This window comes from Plecotus auritus, assembly GCF_963455305.1.
Source record: "Plecotus auritus genome assembly, chromosome: 3".
Lineage (NCBI taxonomy): Eukaryota > Metazoa > Chordata > Mammalia > Chiroptera > Vespertilionidae > Plecotus > Plecotus auritus.
In genome coordinates this window covers 158,524,005-158,544,431 of record NC_137772.1, presented here as the reverse complement: position 1 = coordinate 158,544,431, position 20,427 = coordinate 158,524,005, and the positions used below count along the sequence as shown (strand labels likewise).

The following is a 20,427-nucleotide window of genomic DNA, read 5'->3' as shown; positions in this document are numbered from 1 at the left end:
CCCGCAACCAAGGTACATGCCCTTGACCGGAATCGAACCTGGGACCCTTCAGTCCGCAGGCTGACGCTCTATCCACTGAGCCAAACCGGTTTCGGCTCGTTTTGTCTTTTAGTTGTAGTTTTGAAGTAGTTGTGCGAGGCAGCAAGTTCAGGTGTTTACCTATGCTGCCATCTTGGTTTCTCCCATATCTGGCCCCTTGCCCAGGAAAACCATAGTTACTGTTTTCTATTTCTCTAGAAATTACTCCCATGCATCTCATATAGTTTGAATTTTTCTATTTTAGATAGTACCTGTCAACTACTAATGAGGACAGATGATCCTTTTTCTTCATCTTTTCAGGTTTCTTTTTTCACTTTGCTGGAGGAATTTCTTCAGAAAGGATGCCTGAGAAATAAACTTTCAGAGCCATTGTAATCTGAAAATATCTTTATTTTTACTTCTTACTGTTTGGGTGAAAAACCTAGGTTCCACAGGAAAATATGTTCTGTTGTCTATGAGTGAAGGGAGACAGGAGAAAGATTAACAGGCCCAGCCACCCCCAGCATTCTTGATTTCTCCACCTGCCAACTTTGAGCTCTGAATCTCTCTGGGGCTCCTCTGGAAGTGCTGGCTCCCACCTGTGATAAAGTTCTCTTTCTTACGTTTTCAAGTTGTGGATTTCCCTGTTATGGAATATCCATCCATGTAGTCACATGCTCTTGTCTATTCCATAAAGTTGTCAAATTATCTGCTTCGAATATGGCTTGTGATTGATGCATGATTACTTATAATGATTTTTGCTAAATTTGGAAAATTCTCTGAGGCCTCTGAATTGGTTTCTCCAACTTCAACATGAACTCTGATATTTTGCCAGCTGGGTTTTATTTTGCTAAAGTAATCACACATTGTTCTACAAAACTTTCTCTTTGATGTCTTACTACAGTTTTTTTTTTTTTAAGTATTTTGAAAAAATGTTATACCAAACTGAATTACCACTGACTTTGTTACTTATGTAATAATCTTATAGATCATCAAAGAAATTATCTTACCCTCACTAAGCATTTTAGTATGTCATTCCTTTTGAAAGTATCAAATCTTTTTCCCATAGCAAATTTGTAAACTTTAATCTTCACAGAACCACTGTCATAATCTAAGTTCCCTTGTGTTAGTAAAAGAATTTATGTGTTAGTGATTTTCCAGTTTAATTTCCAGAGCTGTATCTTATGCTATTTTTATATACAGTCACTCTCTAGAAATGCTTTGTAACAATCTTTACTTACCATCTTCAGAATGTTCATGTTTAGATGTGGATGATGGTAATACCTAATAGGAAAATAAAAGTACAGAGAGTTTTGAGTGATTTGCTACAGTATGTTGAGACAAGATCCTGAATTTGGTGTATTTACTAATTCTAGTCTCTAATTCAGTTACAGAAATGACAGCATTTCACAATGATGAAGGTAACCATTGAACAGATGTGATGTCTGTTTTTATTTCACAGGTAACCCTGTATCATTTGTTAAAGCTGTTCCAATCAGATACCAATGCAATGCTGGGGAAAAAGACAGTGGTTTCAGAGTTCTATGATGAAATGGTAAGATTTCATTTTATTTTAATTTTTTATTTATTTTTTTGAAATGGTAAGATTTTATAATGAGAGTTTTAAAAACATTTTAAATTGTAGAACTTTGAAGTTATTGGGCCTTTTCTCATTTTATCTCATTAGATATTTCAAGACCCAACAGCAATGATGCAACAGTTATTAACAACATCTCGTCAGCTAACATTAGGAGCCTACAAGCATGAAACAGAATGTAAGTGCCATGAGTTTATAATTAATCCTGAAAAATAGTGTTATGTAATGGTGAAAGGATTGTATGATTAGTAACTTTTAAATTCTTTTCTTAATGCTATATATAGATAAAATGTTCAGAAGTTAAAAATTAAGTATTACTATAGAACAGGGGTCCTCAAACTACGGCCCACGGGCCACATGCGGCCCGCCAAGGACATTTATCTGGCTCGCCGGGTGCCGCTGCTTGTCCTGCTTAGCAGCCGACTTGTCCCGGGCCCGCAGTGTGCATAGGAATTTGTTCATAGTTTTTTTTTTTTAACTATAGTCCGGCCCTCCAACAGTCTGAGGGACAGTGAACTGGCCCCCTGTTTAAAAAGTTTGAGGACCCCTGCTATAGAAACATGTAAGAAGCATATTTTAAATTGTTCCCAAAGTAGGTCTACTTTCAAAAAGATAAAAGACAGCTTCTCACAGTCTCTGAAATACTGTTTGTCTTTTATTCCCTAATTACATTTAAACATAGCTTTTTATTAATCTTGCTTAACCTGCTACTCAGTCATTTTCTATTCATTAGTCTTTGCTAACAGAATCTGTGTGAAAAACCTTGCAGAACATAATTATACTTTTGTGTTCTGTGAACTAGTTTATTATTATTATTTTTTCAACCTATGCCATTTTACATAGTTTCAGATTCATACAAAGGTGGAAAGTACCAGGATGCCACATTAATAATCAATCACGGTATATATTCCCTCTAAGCTGACTTGGCCTCCGAATACTATATACATCACTCCATGCAGCTAATTTGCCTACAATATGTATTGATAACCCGTTATATGCCAGGCATTGTTCTAGGGTCTGAGGATAGAGCATTGTCTAAACCAGACAAAAAGCCCTGCCCTCATGGAGCTTGCATTCCAATAGGAAGAGAGATTTTAAATAAATAAAATAATAATGTGTACATAGTGAATGGGTAGCATGGAGACAAAGCACAGGGGAGGGAGCACCTTTGGTGAGAGGAAATGATGATGATTGGAGTTTTAAATATCAGGTCACAGAATGCTTCCTGAGGTGGTGGCATTTGAGTGAATACCTAAAGGAGTGAGGAAGTGAGCCTTGAAGCTGTCTGAGATAAGAATGTTATCTGTAGCCAAAACCGGTTTGGCTCAGTGGATAGAGCTTCGGCCTGCGGACTGGAGGGTCCCAGGTTCAATTCCGGTCAAGGGCACGTGACTTGGTTGCGGGCATATCCCCAGTGGGAGGTGTGCAGGAGGCAGCTGATCGATGTTTCTCCCTCATCGATGTTTCTAACTCTCTATCCCTCTTCGTTCCTCTCTGTAAAAAATCAATAAAATATATTAAAAAAAAAAGAAAAAAAGAATGTTATCTGTAGAGGGAGTGGCAAGGGCAAAAGCCCTGAGGTGAGAGGATGCAGGGCGTGTCTGAGGAACAGCAAGGGGGCCAGTGTGACTAGAGGGAACAAGGGGACAAGGAGTGGCATATGGGAGTCAGAGAAGTTAATAGGGAACCAGATCATATAGAGACTTGTAACTGTGAGGACTTTATTAAAGTGAAGGATATATGAAGTCATTTGTGGGCTTTGAGCAGAAGAGTGAACATATAGGACTAACATTTTAAAAAGATCAATCAGCCTGGGTGGTGTGGCTCAGTGGTTGGGCGTCGATCTAGGAATCAGGAAGTCACAGTTCGATTCCCAGTCAAAGCACATGCCTGGGTTGCAGGCTTCATCCAGGATGGGGACGGTGCAGGAGGCAGCCAATCAGTGATTCTTTCTCATCATTGATGTTTCTATCTCTCCCTTTCCCTTCCTCTCTGAAATCAGTAAAAATATATTTAAAAAGATCAACCATCCTGGTTGCTGTGTTGAGAATAGACTGTAAAGCAAAAAAAGAAGAAGCAGAGAGGCTGTTCCAATAATTTAGATATGATAGAATGGTGGGTGGTACCCGAGTGATAGCAATATAGGGTGATGAGAAGGGGTCAGATTCTGGATCTATTTTGAAGACAAATACAATAGGATTTGCTGGTGGTTTGAATAAAAAGATGTGAGAGAAGCCATGGCCCATGTGGCTCAGTTAGTCGTCCTATATACCAAACGGTGGTGGGTTCAGTCCCTGGTCAGGGCATGTACGGGAGGCCACCAATCCATGTTGCTCTCTCTCCCTTCCTCTTTCTAAAAGTAATAATTAAAAAAAAAAAAAAGATGTGAGAGAAGATCAGCAAAGAATGATTCTAAGGTTTTATGCCCGAGGAACCAAAAAATTGTCATAGCTTTTTACAGAGATGGGGAAATTTGAGAGGGGCAGGTTTGGGGGAAAGATTAGTTAGGAGTACAGTTTTGGACATACGGATGTAGGATGCCTGTAAGACATCTAAGTGGTTATGTTGAGAAGGCAATTGCACCCAAAAGTCTGGTATTCAAACAGAGGTCAAGGCTGAAGATAAATATTTGGAAGTTAATAAATAGATGGATTTATAAATTGTGAGACCCAATGGTAGCATCAAAGGAGTGAAGATAGAAAAGAGGTCCAAGGACTGAGCCTCTTTTCTGCACTGCAACGTTTAGAAATTTAAGGGGATGATCAGCAAAGGAAATAAACAACATTGAGTATGGAGGAAGAAAAACTAGGTGCCTGTAATGTTCTAAAGCCAAGTACAGAAAGTGTATCAAGAAATAATCATTAGCTGTGTCCGGTACTGCTGATAGGTCAAGTTAGATGTGGGCCATGAAATGGGTTATAGCCAGGTAGCGGTCCTTGAAGGCCTTAACAGGGGCAGTTGAAGGAGAATAGTAAGGACAGTGATGAAAAGAGAATCAGTGAAACTGGCGACAGGCACTGTGGACACCTCTGCCTTGGAACTTGCAGTGGTAACAGAAGCAGGATATAGGGTCTAGGGTAGTGTTTTCAGGGGGAAATAAACCAGTATATTTATAGGCTGAAAGGACTGATGCAATCCAGTAAAAGAATGGCTGGGGGATGAGAATACAGGGGAGAAGGGAGTTGCTATTGAACCATTATTGGTTTTAATACTGTTTGGTTTGTATTTGTATCATGACTAGAAGTTAAAAGATCTGAATATTGATTATAATTTTCCCACTTGGTAGTCATTTAAAATTTAAAATCATACTCATTTAAACGTTTTATGCTTCACTTTCTGCATCTGCAAATGTATTTACCTGGCCTACTTCATTATGAACATAAAACAGATATGTATATGACCACTTTGACAAGGTAAAAAAACACCTAATATGCTATTTTAATTTGTTATTGGTTATTTGCGCTCCATAGATCTTTTCTCCCATAGCATAAAATGTGCCAAATTGATAGAGGAAACTTCTCTTTTAAAATTCAAGTGACCACATTTTTGTGTTTTCAACAAAACAAATTAAATAACTCATTTAATTAGGTACAAGTAATTAATGTGTTTCATAAAAAAGCTTTTCTATAAATATATTTTATGTGTTAAAGCTTATGCATGGAGCTGTATAACCTTGGGAAGTTTTACCAGTAAATTGCACGTTTTGAATTATATTCACTTTATTTTCTTAATAATATCAAACAGTAAGGAAAAAAAGATAATTTTAAAAGTGGTACTGACACAGTTGATAAGCTTTTGAGAAGAAAACTTAATTTAGATCATTGCTTCATAGTATTTATCAAAACAGATTCCAATTTAATTAAAAATAGTTCAATGTTTTTTTTAAAGTCAGTCAACCTGTTATTTAAAAAATTAGAGAAATGGCTATCGTGTCTGGGGAAGAGTTTTTAAAATTGAGATGTTAGAAGAAATTACATTAAAGGAAAGAAAAACCTGATTTTGTAAAAAATATTTAACTTATACATTTCAAAAGGGCAAAGAAGAAAAATAATTTTGCAGAAATATGGCAAAAGATTAGTATCTTAAAAACCCTAAAATGGACAAATGAAATACAGGGTGTCCCAAAAAAATGTAAACACATTTTAATAGCTGATAGCTCAATTTTTTAAATGAAATTTATTTTAATAAACACTGTCTTTATGATTATTCAAAGAACTAGAGGCCCGGTGCACGAACTTGTGCACCAGTGGGGTCCCTTGACCTGGCCTGCAAGATCGGGCTGAAACCGGCTTTCCAACATCCCCCAGGGGGTTCCAGATTGCAAGAGGGCGCAGGCCAGGCCAAGTGCACAAATGGGGCTGGGGAGGGACGTGGGAGGTGAGGTACCGTGGGAGGGCTCCAGAGCGTGTCTGGCCCATCTCACTCAGTCCCAATCAGCTGGACCCTAGCAGCAAGGTAACGTACTTGTTGGAGCGTCTACCCCCTCGTGGTCAGTGCACCTCATAGCGACTGGTTGACCAGTGGACTGTCTGCCCCCTGGTGGTCAGTGCATATCATAGCTAGGGGTTGAGTGGCATTAGCATATTATGCTTTGATTGGTTGAACGGCCAACTGAACTACCAGACACTTAGCATATTAGACTTTTTTTTTTTTAAATATATGTTACTGATTTTTTTACAGAGAGGGAGAGATAGAAAGTTAGAAACATCGATGAGAGAGAAACATCAATCAGCTGCCTCCTGCACACTCCCTACTAGGGATGTGCCCGCAACCAAGGTACATGCCCTTGTCCGGAATCGAACCTGGGACCCTTCAGTCTGCAGGCCGACACTCTATCCACTGAGCCAAACTGGTCAGGACTCATCAGTGATGTTTCTATCTCTCTCTCTCTCTTTCCCTTCATCTCTGAAATCAATAAAAATATGTTAAAATAAAATGAAAAAATAAATTTTAAAAAATGCAAACCAAACAATAATGGGTGATCATATGTGTATCAAATCAGCAAAAGGAATCTTTAATAGTGAGGATGTGTTGAACTTTACATTCTCATAAATTGTTTGTGTGGGTACAAATTGCTTTAGCCTCTTAGGAAAGCAATTTAGGAATGTTAATCAAAGACCTAAAAAGATAGGTACACTCTTACCAATTTGAGGGCATTATACTCAATATTTGGTAATAATAAGAGAGCTGATTTATTGAGTGCTTACTATTTGTTTTTGTTTTTATGTGTTTTTTTAAATATATATTTTTATTGATTTTAGAGAGGAAGGGGAGGGAAAGAGAGCTAGAAACATTAATGATGAGAGAGAATCATTGATTGGCTGTCTCCTGCACAACCCCTACTGGGATCAGACCAGCAACCCGGGCATGTGCCCTTGACCGGAATTGAACCTGGGACCCTTCAATCCGTATGCTGACACTCTGTCTGCTGAGCCAAACTGGCTAGGGCTGAGTGTTTACTATTTGTACTCTTCTAAATCTGTACATGTATAAAATTTAATTCTACAATTAATTTATTAAGTACTCCATTTTATAAAAGCAAACAGGTATAGGGAAGTTAAGTTACTTGCCCACGAGTACAGCTAATTATTGGTAGAGCCAGGACTATATCCTAAGCACTCCCCAGAATTTAGGCTCTAAAAACTTAGTAATATTTTTAGATAGAGTAATATTTAGGATCGAGGTTGCTCATTATGAAGCATATTAAAAGTTTATAAAAGTATTTGTGCTAGTAAACCCATGGAAATTTACTTAAACACTAATGATCTAGCTTTTTTTTTTTTTTTTTTTTTTTTTTTCAAGTTTTTATTAAGGTATTATATGTGTACATATCTCACCATTGCCCCCCACCCCCACCCCACTCCCATACATGCCCTCACCCCCCAATGTTTTGCATCCGTTGGTTACTCTTATATACATGCATATAAGTCCTTCAGTTGATCTCTTATTTCCCCCACCTCTCCCTAACCTTACCCCTGTAATTTGACAGTCTGTTTGATGCTTTACTGCCTCTGTAACTATCTTTTTGTTCATCAGTTTATAATGTTTTTCATTATCCCCAAATGAGTGGGATCATGTGGTATTTTTCTTTCATTGACTGGCTTATTTCACTTAGCATAATGTTCTCTAATTCCATCCAAGTGCCTACAAATGGTAGTAATTCCTTCTTTTTTACGGCAGCATAGTATTCCATTGTGTAGATGTACCATAGTTTTCTGATCCAGTCATCTGCTGATGGGCACCTAGGCTGTTTCCAAATCTTAGCTATTGTAAATTGTGCTGCTATGAACATAGGGGTGCATATATCCTTTCTGATTGGTGTTTCTGGTTTCTTAGGATATATTCCTAGGAGTGGGATTACTGGGTCAAATGGGAGTTCCATTTTCAGTTTTTTGAGGAAACTCCATACTGTTCTCCACAGTGGCTGCACCAGTCTGCATTCCCACCAGCAGTGCACGAGGGTTCCTTTTTCTCCGCATCCTCGCCAACACTTGTCGTTTGTTGATTTGTTGATGATAGCCATTCTGACAGGTGTGAGATGGTATCGCATTGTTGTTTTGATTTGCATCTCTCGGATAATTAGTGACTTTGAGCATGTTTTCATGTGTCTCTTGGCCTTCCTTCTGTCTTCTTTCGAAAAGCTTCTATTTAGGTCCGTTGCCCATTTTTTTATTGGATCATTTATCTTCCTTTTATTAAGTTGTATAAGCTGCCTGTAGATGTTGGAAATTAAACCTTTATCAGTGATACCATTTGCAAATATGTTCTCCCATACAGTGGGGTTTCTTGTTGTTTTGTTGATGGTTTCTTTTGCTGTGCAAAAGCTTTTTATTTTGATGTAGTCCCATTTGTTTATTTTCTGTTTGGCTTCCATTGCCCTAGGGGCAGTATCACTGAAAAAGTTCTTTTGGCATATGTCTGAGATTTTGCTGCCTGTGGATTCCTCTAGTATTTTTATGGTTTCCCGTCTTATATTTAAGTCCTGTACCCATTTTGAGTTTATTTTTGTGTATGGTGTAAGTTGGTGATCTAGTTTCATTTTTTTGCATGTATCTGTCCAATTTTCCCAACACCATTTATTAAAGAGACTGTCTTGACTCCATTGTATGCTCATGCCTCCTTTGTCAAATATTAAATGCGCATATTGGTTTGGGTCGATATCTGGATTCTCTATTCTGTTCCATTGATCTATATGTCTGTTCTTGTGCCAGTACCAGGCTGTTTTGAGGACAGTGGCTTTGTAATACAGCTTGAAATCTGGTATTGAGATCCCTCCTACTTTATTCTTCTTTCTCAGGATTGCTGTGGCTATTCGGGGTCTTTTTTTATTCCAGATGAATTTTTGGAGAGTTCTTTCTAGGTCTGTGAAATACGCCGTTGGTATTTTAATGGGGAGTGCATTGAATCTATAGATTGCTTTGGGTAGTATGGACATTTTAATGATGTTGATTCTACCAATCCATGAACATGGTATGTTCTTCCATCTGTTTACATCTTCCTCTATCTCTTTTTTCAGTGTCCTGTAGTTTTCCGCATATAGGTCTTTTACCTCCTTGGTTAGGTTTATTCCTAAGTATCTTAATTTTTTTGGTGCGATGGAAAATGGGATTGCTTTTTTAGTCTCTCTTTCTGTAAGTTCATTGTTGGTGTATAGAAATGCCATAGATTTCTTGGTGTTAATTTTGTATCCTGCTACATTGCCGAATTCATTTATTAAGTCTGTTAGTTTTTTGATGGAGTCTTTCGGGTTTTTTATGTACAATATCATGTCATCTGCAAATAAGGACAGCTTTACTTCTTCTTTTCCAATTTGGATGCCTTTTATTTCTTCTTCTTGTCTAATTGCAGTGGCTAATACTTCCAGTACTATGTCAAACAGGAGTGGTGAGAGTGGGCATCCCTGTCTTGTTCCTGTTCTTAGGGGAAATGGTTTTAGTTTTTGCCCATTGAGTATGATGTTAGCTGTGGGTTTATCATATATAGCTTTTATTATGTTGAGGTATGATCCTTCTATTCCCACCTTGTTGAGAGTTTTTATCAAGAAAGGGTGTTGGATTTTGTCAAATGCTTTTTCTGCATCAATTGATATGACTATGTGATTTTTATCTCTCAATTTGTTTATGTGATGTATCACATTTATTGATTTGCGGATATTGAACCATCCTTGCATTCCTGGGATAAATCCTACTTGGTCATGGTGTATGATCTTTCTGATGTACTGCTGGATCCTATTTGCTAGAATTTTATTGAGGATTTTGGCATCTACAGTCATGAGGGATATTGGCCTGTAATTCTCCTTCATTGTGTTGTCTTTATCTGGTTTTGGTATTAGGGTGATGCTGGCTTCATAGAAGGAGCTTGGAAGTGTTCCTTCCTCTTGAATTTTTTGGAATAGTCTGAGGAGGATAGGTTTTAGTTCTTGCTTGAATGTTTGGTAGAACTCTCCTGTGAAGCCGTCTGGCCCCGGGCTTTTGTTTGCTGGAAGCTCTTTGATGACTGCTTCAATTTCTTCCATAGTTACTGGCATGTTGAGATGTTTAGATTCTTCCTGATTGAGTTTTGGAAGGTTATATTTTTCTAGGAATATGTCCATTTCCTCCAGGTTGTCCAGTTTGTTGGAATAGAGTTGTTCGTAGTATTTTTTAACAATCCTTTGTATTTCGGCGGGATCTGTTGTTATTTCACCTCTTTCATTTCTGATCTTGTTTATTTGGGTCCTCTCTCTTTGCTTCTTGGTGAGCCTGGCTAGAGGTTCATCAATCTTGTTTATCCTTTCAAAGAACCAGCTCTTGGTTTTGTTGATCTTTTGTATTGTTTCTTTGGTCTCTATGTCGTTTATCTGTGCTCTGATCTTTATTATTTCCTTCCTTCTGCTTACACTGGGCTTTTCTTGTTGCTCTTTTTCTAACTCTTTGAGTTGTTGGGTTAGGTAATTTATTACCCCTGTTTCTTGTTTTTTGCAGTAGGCTTGTAGAGCTATGAACTTCCCTCTCAGGACTGCTTTCGCTGTGTCCCATAGATTTTGGATTGTAGTGTTTTCATTGTCATTTGTTGTCATGATGTTTTTTATTTCTTCTTTGATCTCTCTGGTAACCCAGTCATGGTTTAATAGCATGCTGTTTAGTCTCCATGTGTTTGATTTCTTTGGGTTGTTTTTATTGTAGTTGATTTCCAGTTTTATGCCACTGTGGTCTGAGAAGATGCTTGATATGATTTCTATCTTCTTGAATTTGAAGAGACTTTGCCTATGTCCCAACATATGGTCTATCTTTGAAAATGACCCATGTGCACTTGAGAAGAATGTATATTCTGTGGCTTTGGGGTGAAATGTTCTGAAGATGTCAATTAATTCCATCTGGTCTAGTGAGTCATTTAGGATTGATGTTTCTTTGCTGATGTTTTGTTTAGAGGATTTGTCCAGTGGTGATAGTGGGGTATTAAAGTCCCCTACTATGATTGTATTGCTGTCAATCTCTCCCTTGATATCCTCCAGGAGTTTTTTTATGTATTTGGGTGCTCCTGTATTGGGTGCATATATGTTTACCAGAGTTATTTCTTCTTGTTGGATTGCTCCCTTTAGTATTATGAAATGGCCTTCCTTATCTCTTGTTATGTCCTTCAGTTTGAGATCTAATTTGTCAGAAATAAGTATTGCTACCCCAGCTTTTTTTTCAGTTCCATTTGCCTGGAAAACCTTTTTCCATCCCTTCACCCTCAGTCTGTGTGCGTCTTTTTTTCTGAGGTGGGTTTCTTGTAGACAGCAGATATATGGGTCGTGTTTTCTTATCCAATCCGTTACCCTATGTCTTTTGATTGGGGCATTTAATCCATTTACATTTAAAGTTATTATTGATAGGTACTTATTTGTCGCCATTCCTATTCTTTACCCCTGTGTTACTTCTTCGCTTCCTGTTTCTTTCTTTCTTTCTTTCTTTTTTTTTTTTTACAGCAGACCCTTTAGCATTTCTTGCATTGCTGGTTTGGTGGTAATAAATTCCCTTAGTCCTTTTTTGTCTGTGAAGCTCCTGATTTCACCTTCAATTTTGATTGACAGCCTTGCTGGGTACAGTATTCTTGGATTCAGACCCTTCCTTTGCATGACTTTGTATATTTCATTCCATTCCCTTCTGGCCTGATGAGTTTCTGTTGAGAAATCAGTTGCTAGTCTGATGGGGGTTCCTTTGTATGTAACTTTCTGTCTCTCTCTTGCTGCTTTTAAGATTCTTACTTTGTCATTGGTGTTTGCCAATTTAATTATAATGTGCCTTGGTGTCGGTCTTTCGGGGTTCATTTTGCTTGGGACTCTGTGAGCTTCTTGGATTTGTGTGTGTTTTTTCTTCCCTATATCTGGGAAATTTTCTGTCATTATTTCTTCAAAGAGGTTTTCTATTCCTTGCTCAGCTTCCTTTCCTTCTGGAACCCCTATTATGCGAATGTTGTTTTGTTTCGTGTTGTCCCAAAGTTCCCTTAGACTCTCCTCCTGCCTTTTAATTTTTTTTTCTAGAAGTTGCTTTTCTTGGGTATTTTTTTCCATCTTGTCTTCTAGCTCACTGATGCGGTCCTCTGCTTCTTCTTGTCTACTCTTGATGCTTTCTATTGAGTTCTTTACGGCAGCGATGTCATTTTTCATTTCTTCTTGGTTCTTCTTCATTTCCTCTTGGTTCTTGCTCATATTGTCGAATTTGTCTTCCATTCTTTTCAGCCACCTTATGACCATTTCTCTGAATTCTTTTTCTGGAAGGTTGCTTGCCTCCATTTCGTTTACTTCCTTTTCTGGTGATGCCTGCTTTTCTTTCATATGCGGGCTGCTTCTTTGTCTCCCCATGGTCTCTCTTCTCTGGGTGTCTGGTTATGTAGTTCTCTCTCTCCTGGGTTGATTTAAAGGCACAAAATACAGCACTACCAGGTACAACTCACAAGGCACTGAACAGGAATGTATTCACGATATTAATAACCTCCAATAAAGGTGACCACCAGAGAAAGGCAAATTGGGTGATAGGAGAGAAAGAAGAAGAGGAAAAAGGAAAGAAAGAAAGAAAGAAAGAAAGAAAGAAAGAAAAGAAAGAAAGAAAGAAAGAAAGAAAGAAAGAAAGAAAGAAAGAAAGAAAGAAAGAAAGAAAGAAGAAAGAAAGAAAGAAAGAAAGAAAGAAAGAAAGAAAGAAAGAAAAAAAGAAAAAAGGAGTGTGAAAATGAAATTGGGAAAAGGGAAAGTAAAGAGAAAAAAAAAAAAAAGTAAGAGAGACAAGAAAGTGACTAAGAGAGAAAGGGGAACAGACTATATATATTGGGGATAAAACTCCAATAGAACAATCACTAATCCCAGAAAATGCCAGCAACAAGTGCCTGGGGATTAGTACAAACTACCACACCAACTAATATGGAGTGAGGCAAGGGAAAGCTGAAGCACAAAACAAACAAAAAAATAAACAAAAGAAGAATAAGCAAAACAATCTCACAAAAAAGCATAAAAATTGGATATAATCTACATTCAAGCAAACAACAACAAAAGGACAGAGAGAAGGACAAGTTTATGGATAGCTCAGACAGCGAAGGGAGAGGTGTATGTGGACTTGGAGCAGAGGATTGGAGATTAGATATGTAAGTAGGGTGAAATTTTAACAAGGGGTAAACAGAAAGAATAGGGAAAATCTAAAGCAGTAAAAGGGTAATATAAACAGGACACTGAAAAGGGGGAGGTTAGGAAGAGAGTGATGGCCTAAAGGTAGAGTTGAGATAGAGTAAAACGATGCTAAAGGAAAGATAAAAATAGAATGTAGAACCCTAATCCCAAAATAAAATGAAGAGAAAATAAAATGACACTTTAAAAAAAAAAAAAAAGATAAAATAGCAGTAGTAATAATACGGATTGAAAATAAAAATGTAATCATGAAAAAGGTAAAATCAAGTGATGAAAAAAGAATAAAAAGTTTCTTGATTAAAAGATGCAAAAAATGAAAATAAAAAAAAAATTAAAAAAATAAAAGGTAAAAATAAAATGTGAAGTAGTGAAGGTCATTCACTTCCTCTGTTTTTCTGTTTGGCACGCCTGTTTCTCAGTCCAGACAGTATTGCAGTTCCCTGCGATCCACTGCTCTTCGGTGTTGTAAGCCAGTCCTGATTTTAAGCAGGCGGTGTGTCTTAATTTCTCGTATTCCTTTATTTTTGATTACACAAGAGTCGATTTGTGATTCAGCCCCTGGGTGGCAGTGTTTCTGGATTAACTTCCGGGTCTATCTATGGCCTCTCTAGGCAGTGTTAGAGCCTTCTTTCTGCCTCAGAGCTGACTCTCTGATGGTCACTCCCCGCTCCGATCCCCAGGTTCCAGAAAAACAACCTTCCCCTGCAGTCTCCCAGGGTGTCCCCAACTGGGTGATCCTATGTATTGGGCTTAGTAATCAGAAGCAAGAATTTCAAGAGGAAAAGGCCCAGTTGTGCGTACTCCGGGACTCCGCGTAAGCCCAGGCACCCAGGGAACGCAGGGGCTGCGCGTAAGTCTGGACTGCCTGAAATTCTTAGGGTGTCCCTGCACTTCAGATCAAAATGGGTTGCTTTTTAGAGTGCCCTTCTCTTAGCAGCTCTGAGGACCCCTTTCCACAATCACAGATCACGCCAGCCCCTACAGCCACGGATTTTTCTAGGCACAGACTTCCCTGGTCCTCCAGCTCCCGCAAAACGCGCGTTCCTCTCTCCCGCCGGGACCAGAGACCTCACCTTATCCCAGGCGAAATCTGACCTTTCCGTGGTGGAGTGTAGAGCTCCTCTGAACCCGTGTGCTTGCGCCAGTTGGGGAGCGTTGTTCTGGGGCTCGCAGCTGTTCCTGGGGTGCCGCCGTTGTGGATTCTCAGGCTTCAGATAAGCTCCACTTTCCGGATCAAGATGGCTCAGACTCCGCGTCCAACCCCGCAGCTCCGGGAGGGGACCCAGCCACAGTTGGTGCTGCCAGGTCAGGGGAACCCCGTTCAGCAGTCCCCCACCTCCTTCTGGAATTCAGCTGTCTCCCAACCAGCCAACAAACACTCCTTGTGCGACCCTCAGCTGTTCTTTCTTTCTGCTCCGGGACAAGGCTCGGAACACGTCTGTCTATTCCGCCGCCATTATTCCCTCCTGATCTAGCTTTTAAAAGTAATAGTTGCTTTTACGAGGAATAATTTAAATGAACACTTAATGAGAGCTTACTATGTACTAGACAAGCACTTAACATTTCTTAACTTATTGGATACCATAATAACCATAAGAGGGGGGTGGTTCTACTTTTAGTCCCATTTTATAAGTAAAGACCCTAGGGCAGGGGTGGGCAAACTTTTTGACTCGAGGGCCACAATGGGTTCTTAAACTGGACAGGAGGGCTGGAACAAAAGCATGGATGGAGTGTTTGTGTGAACTAATATAAATTCAAAGTAAAGGAGCCGAGGGGAGAGCAAGAGAACCGGATAGAACCGCCGGATCTGGCCCGTGGGCCGTAGTTTGCCCAAGGCTGCCCTAGGGCTACAGATCAGAGCCAGGATTTTAAACCCAGAATCTGTACTCTTAACCAATAAGCTATTGATCTCTCTGTAAAAACCTTACAATCCGTGCTTCAAACCAGTAAGTAAGATTGGCTCTTCACAAATAATTATTCTTCTTTGGATTAATTTACTCCAGCTTGAGGCTTTATTTGGAAATTTAAAACAGAATTTTTAAAAATATAAGCATTTAGTATGTAGAAAGCAGAAAAGTGGAACCAAATAAAAGAAGTTTTAAAATATTTCCCCTAGGATCTCATTGCTAATTAACCTAGGCCTTCTTCCCGATATATCCTGTCCTTTGCAGTCTTATGATTTGTCAAGAATAAAGTGTAACGAAATCAGACCAACGGAATCTGTATCTACTGTGAATGCTGTCTTTCTGACAAATGAGTCAGGTCTTCCTGACTAGATTTAAGACTTAAAATAATACAGGACTCCTTGTTGTTCCCCAAATGTACATGTGCTGTTTCGAGGGCCTGCTATGTCTACTTCCTCTACCTACTTCCTTTCTCATTCTGTAGAACTTCGTTCAGTTTTTACTACTGCCAAGATGCCTTCCTTCATAATCACATACCCTTTTCCCTTAGTATAAACCCAGTCTGCTTTCATGGCTCCCTATGATTATCTTACAACATTGTACAGCATTTTTCTTTCTTGTCCATCTTCTACCTCTGTACCCCAGCATCTAACCAAGTGTTTTTTAATTGATATGGAGAAGGGAGCAAGGGAATAAAATTTTTTGCATTGTAAACAAAGCACTGTAAAACAAGTGTGAAGACTCTGTTTCAAACCATAAAAACCATTGTGTTCATGTCACAAATGACTAGTTTCTTTAATATATAAAGAGCTCCTACACCTCATAAAGGCCAGTAACCAGTAACCAAAAAGCTTCTGCACAGCAAAGAAAACCATCAACAAGATAAAAAGGCAACCTAGTGAATGGGAGAAAATATTTGCAAATCATGTATCTGATAGGAGGTTAATATCCAAAATAGATAAATAACTCATACAACTCAAGAGTTAAAAAAGCGAACAATTTAATTTAAAAACGCACAGAAGATCTGAATAGATATTTTTCCAAAGAAGATACAGATGGCCAACAGGTACATGTAAAGGTGTTTAACGTGACTAATCATCGGGGAAATGCAAATCAACACCACAATGAGATAATCACCTCCCAACTGTCAGAATAGCTATTATAAAAAATGCATCAACAGCAACAAAAAGAAAGCAAACACAGGAAAAAAAAGGCATCAAACAGGTGTTGGCAAGGATGTGGAGAAAAGGGAACTCTCATGCACTGCTGGAGGGATTGTCAATTGCTGCAGACAACGGTGGAAAAACAGTACAGAGGGTTTTCAAAATATTAAAAATAGAACTACCACATGATCTAATAATTCTACTTCTGGGTATTCAAAGAAAATGAAAACACTAATTAATACACACAGGCACACACATACTGCCATGTTTATTGAAGCATTATTTATGGTATCCAAGATAGGGAGACTACCTTAAGTGTCCATTGATGGATGAATGGATAAAGAAGATATGGTATCTATATATACACAGTGGAATACTATTTAGCCATAAAAAATAATGAAATTTTGCCATTTGTGACAAGATGGATGGGACTTGAGGGAATTATGCTAAGTGAAAAAAGTCAGACGGATAGACAAATACCATATAAGATCACTTATATGTGGAATTAAAAAAAAAAAACAACAACACAAAAAAACAAGTTCAAAGATACAGAGAACAGATTGGTGGTTGCCAGGAGGTGAGGGGTGGGCAAAATGGGTGAAGGGGGGGGGTCAAAAGGTACAAACTTTTTTATTTAATTTTTTATATTTAAAATTTTTATTTACTTATTTTTAGAGAGAGAGAGGAAGGGTGAGAGAAAGAGAAACATCAACTTGTTCTACTTATTTATACATTCATTCGTTAATTATTGAATGTGCCCTGACTGGGGAATTGAACCTGCAACCTTGGCATATCGGGATGATGCTCCAACCAACTGAGCCACACCGACCAGGGCTAATTTTATTTTTTAATTACAGTGTACATTCAGTACTATTTTGTATTAGTTTCAAGTGCACAGCATAGTGGTTAGACAGTCATATACTTTATAAAGTATTCCCCTCGATGTTTCTAGTACCCACCTGGCACCAAATATAATTATTACAATATTATTGACTATACTAGTATTTCCTATGCCCTGCTTTACATCTCCGTGAAGTAAAACTTATTTTATTTTATTTTTTTTAATATATTTTATTGATTTTTACAGAGAGGAAGGGAGAGGGATAGAGAGCCAGAAACATCAATGAGAGAGAATCATTGATCAGCTGCCTCCTGCGCACCCCCTACTGGGGATGTGCCTGCATCCAAGGTACATGCCCTTGACCGGAATCGAACCTGGGACCCTTCAGTCCGCAGGCCGATGCTCTATCCACCGAGCCAAACCGGTTAGGGCTAAAACTTATTTTAAAAATACATTTTTATTGATTTCAGAGAGGAAGGGAGAGAGAGACAGAGAAACATCAATGATGAGAGAGAATCATTGATTGGCTGCCTCCTGCACGCAACCCAGGCATGTGCCTTTGACTGGAATTGAACCCCCTGGGACCCTTCAGGCCAGTGCTCTCTATCCAGTGAGCCAAACCAGCTAGGGCCAAAACTTTTTTAAAAAAATAGTGAAAACAATTTAGAAATAAAAGCAATAAAGTACAGAGAAAAATATGGATTGTTTTGTCAATATAAATATTTATCTGTGTTACAAAATGTATCACGAAAAGAAAGTTACTAGCAATGAGCAAAATAAGAAAATATTATTGCATGTTTTGAATGTGCTAAATGTCTCACATATACATACAGTCTTCTTCCCTTGGTATCCTTTGGGGATTGGTTCCAGGACACCCAGAGGATACGATACTATAGGCCCGGGTCTGGAGGATACTAGAGGCCCGGGTCATGAATTCGTGTACGGGTGGGGTCTGGCTGGCCCGCCCCAAAGGGGGGTGGTGCTGATCAGGGGTGGGGCCAGCCAAGGAGAGGAGCCACAGGCGGTTGGTCGGCCAGCCCCGCCCCCTGGTTCAACTCCCAGTCGAACTCCTGGTCAAGGGGACAATATGCATATTAGCCTTTTATTATATAGGATAGGATGGTGTATTTGCATATAACTTATGCATATTCTCCTATATACTTTAAATCCTCTCTAGATTACTTATACTACCTAATACAATGTAAATAGTTGTTGAACTGTATTGTTCAGGGAATAACAAGAAAAAAATAGTCTGTGCATGTTCAGTGGTCATCTAGGCTTGACTGCATAGTACACATTAGTAACAACATAACATTTCCCCCCAGTATTTTAGGTCTACAGATGCAGAACCCGTGGATATAAAGGGCCAGCTCTATTGATTAATCCTCATAACTCCTCTGAGAAATAACAGAATTTTAACTGTATCATACAGAAAGATGAGACTGAAGGAGACCTAGAGATGTCAGCATTCAGCTAATAAGGGGCCAGGGGTGTATTTGAACTCAAGTCTTTCAGATTTCAAAGGTTTTTGTGTATGTGTGTTTGCTTTTTATTGATTTCAGAGAGGAAGGGAGAGGGAGAAAGAGATAGGAACATCAGTGATGAGAGAATCATTGATAGGCTTCCTCCTGCATATCCCACACTGGGGATTGAGCCCACAACCTGGGTGTGCCCTGACCGGGAACCATGACCTTCTGGTTCATAGGTCGATGCTCAGCCACTGAGCCTTGCCAGCAGTGCTCAAAGGGTTTTTTGTTTTTGTTTTTCCTTCACCAAACCTTGCTTCTTCCAATTAGAGATCATTTTACACTTTACTTAAAGCATAACTATGCTTTAATGGTTATCAGCAGCAATTACCTGAAATGTCCACAAGATGGAGATGTTGGGTGAAAGTAGGCATTTCTCTGTAAAATAGAATGCTACACTAAGTGGAATATTTAAATAGATGAATTATATTTTGCTTAGTGATATTTTCTTTAGTAACTTGTTATATAGGCAGCTTGAATGTTTTAAATATCATTTAATGTTTCTCAGTCATAATAGTAGTTAATATGGCTTACTATGTACCGGATAGTATTCTAGATACTTTATATACATGAATTCACTTAAAATCTCCTCAAAAAAGAATATTGAGGTGTTTTTTATTATAATATCCATTTTAGAAATGATGAAATGAGCATAGAGATGATAAATTACTCAGAGTAGTACAGCTAATAAATAGTAGAGCTGGAATTCAAACCTAGACAGTTACTGCTCTCTTTTTGGTTTATGTCAGTTGTACCTGTACATAAATGTAAGAACACTATATATTTAGTGTTCTTATTTAGCTGGATGTCTTTTGGATTGTATGCCCCCTTATTTCCAGATTAACGTGTATATGGAGAAAAACAAGGATATTATGTTACAAAATTCTAACTATAAATTGAAATATTAGTAGCTATAATTTTACTATTAAAGAAAACATCTGAGATCCTCTCTTGGGAATTCAGATTTTCTTACCCACCCCCGTCTGTTTAATGTTATATCTCTTAAGTTGCCCATATTTCATCATGGGAACATTGACCTCAGGAAATGCCTCATATATTACTCTGTGACATATTTTAGACGTGTAAGAAAAATGAAATATTTCATTAAAAGTGTATGTTTTTCTTAGTTGCAGAACTTGAAGTGAAAACCAGAGAAAAATTAGAAGCTGCGAAGAAAAAAACAAGCTTTGAAATTGCAGAGCTTAAGGAGAGATTAAAAGCAAGTCGTGAAACTATAAATTGTTTAAAAAATGAAATCAGGAAACTCGAAGAAGATGATCAAACAAAAGAGATGTAAACTGTTCTGAAGAGAACTGAGTAGGAAACTAAACTGAAAATAAGGTGGACTTGAAAGGGGAAATGGATTGCTTGTTGACCATCGGTTTCTCAGCAATGGGGTCAAAGTATTTGTACTTTTCAAGCAGTATTTAATGTGAAACATATGTATATAATAGATATGAATTCTGTATGGGCCTTTTAACCCATTTTAGGGTAAATTCTATGATGTTAAGCACAATTAAAAACTTTTTATTACAGTGTATAGTTTATCCTTTAGACAAGCATAAAAATTTGTTATAAAATATAATTTATACACCATTCATACTTCCCTGGTAGTTAGAATTAGTGGTAAAATTAATGTGTATATTTAATTTCTTAAGTTCTTACCTGCCTTCATCCTGACTCCTTTTTTTTTTTTTTTTTCCTTTTTAGTATTACAAGTTTATTTAAGTCATAAAAAGG

General features: G+C 38.2%; 1 protein-coding gene across 1 annotated transcript in view; it reads left to right on the top strand.

Moving 5' to 3' along the window:
• The window catches only part of YEATS4 (YEATS domain containing 4), a 38,627-nt gene extending 18,405 nt beyond the window's left edge, over positions 1 to 20,222 (top strand). The window contains exons 5-7 of the mRNA XM_080662867.1: positions 1,481 to 1,573; positions 1,706 to 1,793; positions 19,815 to 20,222. Of these exons, the coding sequence (XP_080518993.1) occupies positions 1,481 to 1,573; positions 1,706 to 1,793; positions 19,815 to 19,984 (351 nt within the window). The 3' untranslated portion in view covers positions 19,985 to 20,222. The remainder of the gene's footprint in view (positions 1 to 1,480; positions 1,574 to 1,705; positions 1,794 to 19,814) is intronic.
• The last annotated feature ends 205 nt before the right edge of the window (positions 20,223 to 20,427 follow it).